Genomic DNA, 4,354 nt, shown 5'->3' on the forward strand with positions numbered 1-4,354 from the left:
GTGTCTACTAAAGCGTTTCTATCCTAGCATTTCTATAAAGCTGTGTCTATTAAACTGCGTCTATTAGACTATGTCTATTAAACTATGTCTATTAAACTGTTTCTATTAACTAGGTAGCTTACAGGTTAAAGTTGTTATATGCGTTACATGTATAACTGCCTAAATATAAAGTAGCGTTAGCATAAAAGTTTCTGCCTAGCATAAGTATAAAGTACGTAGTGTTACTGTAGTATAAGGCGGCGTCTGTAATAAGAATATTATAGGCGCTAAGGTTGTTATTATAAGATAAGTACGCTAGTGTAATATTTATCTGCTTTAAGCTTATCTGCAAGTCTTAGAAGATTGTTACTAATTAGACATACTAGCGCATAAGCTGCTTTACCTTTTGTCTAATAGTAAAGCAGTAATAGTAAATATTGTAGGCACTATATCTACTGCTTCTACTATTGTACCTGTTAAAATACCTGTTGCTGTTGCTGTAGTAAGAGCTGTATTTACTATATATACAGAAGTTAAACACTATCCTAGTATAAGTAAAAGTTAAGCTAAAAGCTGTGTAAGTATTAGTTAAACACTAGTAGTTAAAGTAGTATAGTTTAAACTCTAAACTCTAAAGGAACTAAGGCTTAGACTAACTATTCTTAAGCTACTAAAAATACAAGCTGTTTTAATAAGCTCTACTTTAAGGCCTTTCTAGGATACTAGCTAAAGCTAGCACAAAGTTAAAGCCTAGACAGCAAGGGACGCCTTGCTAAGTTAACCTAACCCTAACACTCTAGCGTCCTTTTCTATACAGTACTTAGAGCTACTCTAGAGACAGTTTAAAGCTGCTGCAATAAAGGTGTACATAAAAGTTATTATATATTAATGTTATTTTACTAAGCCCTGTTACCTAGATCCTTTTAAGACACTAGCTAAAGCTAGCACAAGGTTAAAACCTAGATAGTAAAGGACGCTTTACTAAGTTAACCTAACTCTAACACTCTATTATTCTTTTCTATATAGTACTTAGAGCTACTCTAGAGACAGTTTAAAGCTACTGCAGTAAAGACATACATAAAAGTTATTATTTATTAACACTTAATACCTATTACACAGCAATGCTGCCAGCACCCCTAGGAGGTAGGGGAGGAGGTAGCCCTTTTAGTGCTAAGGGATAATACCCTATCCCCCTAGGTCTAGAAGGCAGTTTCGCCTGCAGGTCTTTTCTACAGCAGGTTAAGAACATGCAACTACTCTTATAAAGGTTAGCATAATAATAAGCGTAAGTTAATCTAGCATGCTTAACTTATAACTTAGCGTTATTAGAATAACACTAGCACTTTTAACTTTTTTTTTAATAGTAAGCGCACTGCTAATTACCTAGCAACTGCTTACTTAACTCTGTCTCTATAATTTAGCCCACATAACTGTAAACTGCGTCTGCCTCCCTTTACAAAGTAGACCTTGTGGCCTCTAGAGTAAACTACTACTTGCTATTCTTCTAGTAAACATAACGTTTACTAGTAAGCTAGTTAGCCTAAGCCTACAGCTGGCAAACAGGGTTTGCCTATTAACCCTAGGTGTAGTATCCTTGTGAGCCGGGCACAGGAGCAGGCACCACCACAGCAGGGGGAGGAGGAGGGAGGAGGGGAGCAGCTAAAGAGGGAGGGTCTTCCCTAAACAGCTGCTAGACCTTGTTGTTATTGTTGTTGTTGTTATTAAGAGGCAGTAGAAAGAAGAGAAGAAGAGAAGAAGGAGGAGAAGGAGGAGGAGGAGGAGGAGGAGGAGGAGGAGGAGGAGGAGGAGGGAGGCGGAGGCGGACAAGGAGGGTGGGAGGGAGGCAAAGGCGAGGGCGAGGGCAAGGGCAATGGTAATAGCAGCTATACTAATATTAGCAACTTGTGCCCTTAACTATAACTACTGTAAAGACAGCAACAGCAACTAATAGCTTACAAGGAGCAGAAAATGCGCCTACTGCAGGTCACCCTACAGCCTAAAGCAGCAGCTACTGCTATAGCTTAATGTTTATTTTAGGTTACAAAACCTAGGGCTTTTAAAGAAGACTAAAAGCAAGGCATGTTAATGTTGTAGTTAAAGTTAAACTTATAATATAGTGTTATTTATATTACTATTTAACGTACTTTATGGGCGAGTTGCTCACACACCTGAGTTGCTTACTTTTGCCAAGACCCTACTAAACTACCCTTCCTACACTAATGCATTCCCCACAACACTACTTAGACGCGCTAAAAGAATGTTAGATACAGCTTACGCTCTAAGCTTTTAAATAAGACATAAAACTCTTAAAGAAATGTGCTGTAGCTATATGTAAAGTTCTATAAAAGATAATAAATAACTACAGCACTAGACAACTTTTATAAGCTAATTCTATAGCTAAATTACAGAAGCTAGGCAATAAAAAGGAGCAGGTAATTGTTAAGACTATACTTAAGCTATATGCGCAAAGAATTTCCCCTTAGATAGCATTTATAGCTAATATAGCTAATTCTTTGCGCGCTAAGTGTAATCTAGGCTATGTTTGCATAAACTAGCCTAGTATGTTTGTAAAGCGTTATTTAGAGCTTAAAGTAACGTTTAAGCGTAAGTATAACTATAAAAGAGCCCTTTATAAAAGTCCTAGGGTAATTTAGGGCAGGTTTAGCCTTATAGAGAATATTAAAGCTAAGTATAGCATCTAGGATAATAACATGTACAACTTTAGCAAAATAGAGTTTATAATTAGCTAGATATTTCTTAACTATACTTACGCTTAAAACTTTACTTTAAGCTCTAAATAACACTTTACAAACATACTAGGCTAGTTTATGCAAACATAGCCTAGATTACACTTAGCGCGCAAAGAATTAGCTATATTAGCTATAAATGCTATCTAAGGGGAAATTCCTTGCGCATATAGCTTAAGTATAGTCTTAACAATCACCTGCTCTTTTTTATTGCCTAGCCTTTATAATTTAGCTGTAGAATTAGCTTGTAAAAGTTGTCTAGCGCTGTAGTTATTTATTATCTTTTATAGAACTTTACACATAGCTATAGCATATTTCTTTAAGAGTTTTATGTCTTATTTAAAAGCTTAGAGTGTAAGCTGTATCTAACATTCTTTTAGCGCGTCTAAGTGGTGTTGTGGGGAATGCATTAGTGTAGGAAGGGTGGTTTAGTAGGGTCTTAGCAAAAGTAAGCGACTCAGGTGTGTGAGCAACTCGCCCATGAAGTACGTTATTAGTTACTAGTAAGTTATATGTGTTATACTTTTACTATAGTAACTTTACTGCATTTTTACTTTTACTAACTTCTAAAACTTCTGTAAACTCCTAGACTAATAAAGACTCTATAATGTACAGTACTTTTTTAAATTATAGAATACTCTAAAACTTTAGCTAACCTCTGCTAATTAGATTACTATAAACTATAATTTTACTTTAAACATTTTAGATATTCTAAGTGCTCTAAAACTCTTACAAACTTCTAAGCTAACTAAGGCATAAAGTAAAAAATTAAAGCTTTTAAAAAAATGCTTAAGCTAACAACATAATTTATAACACATTAAATAGCTTTTTCTTTTTATTAGTTATATATTGCACTCTTTTACTTTAGAATACTAGTAAGAAACTAAGGACTTTTTTTTAGTAACATAATGTATTTCTATCTACATCTACTAATGCTGCCTAGGGTTGCAATAGCGTAGTGTTTACAGCTGCCTTATGTATATATAGCTTGTTCTGCCTACTGCAACTTACATTGTTGTGTACTATTACTAGCAAACTCCTGTCTTCTAGGGGCTCTAGCTAACTAGATTAACTAGCGCTAGTAGTTAGTGTTACTAGCTTACTATTAGCCTGCTTTTAAACATCCTAAAGAACCTAGACTACACACTAAAAGAAGTTATCTATAAGATTTTATAGATATATAACTTTCTAAGTAGGGCTTAATATAATTACATAAATAACACTACATAATGTGTTGTTTAGAGGTAGTATCTCTAGTACAGTTAAAGTAAAGGCACTTGCAGTTGTACAGGTATTGTCTAATATAACTAGCTAGAGGACAACGCGGCTACTAGAGGATGCAGATGCAGCCTGTAGTGTACGTTGCAGTGCTACCTTCTTAGTAAGAGTGTTATCCTGTTAATAGATTTAAGTAACGCAATCTACGCTTAAATCCTTTATAGATAATAAAGCATAGACCTAACTAGATTTATCTTGCTCTACATGCTAGTGTTATAGCTTTTTTTTATAATAAACTAAACATATGTTTATAGACGCTACTATGCCTAAAAGTATATTATAAAGTGCTTTAGCATTAGTCCTAAAATGTTTCTAACTAAATATAGATAGAATATGCTTATACATCTTAT

At 34.6% G+C, this 4,354-nt stretch overlaps 1 protein-coding gene across 1 annotated transcript; it reads left to right on the forward strand.

Moving 5' to 3' along the window:
* Nucleotides 1-1,100: 1,100 nt before the first annotated feature.
* Nucleotides 1,101-1,979, forward strand: BDR25DRAFT_383966 (uncharacterized protein; the record flags this gene model as incomplete). Its single annotated transcript, XM_033697845.1, has 7 exons — nt 1,101-1,122; nt 1,177-1,217; nt 1,247-1,264; nt 1,309-1,342; nt 1,488-1,505; nt 1,715-1,852; nt 1,915-1,979. 7 exons carry the CDS (start codon nt 1,101-1,103, stop codon nt 1,977-1,979), a joined length of 336 nt encoding a protein of 111 aa, XP_033551454.1.
* Between the last annotated feature and the right edge of the window lie 2,375 nt (nt 1,980-4,354).

Source organism: Lindgomyces ingoldianus, assembly GCF_010093535.1.
Source record: "Lindgomyces ingoldianus strain ATCC 200398 unplaced genomic scaffold BDR25scaffold_6, whole genome shotgun sequence".
NCBI classification, from domain to species: domain Eukaryota; kingdom Fungi; phylum Ascomycota; class Dothideomycetes; order Pleosporales; family Lindgomycetaceae; genus Lindgomyces; species Lindgomyces ingoldianus.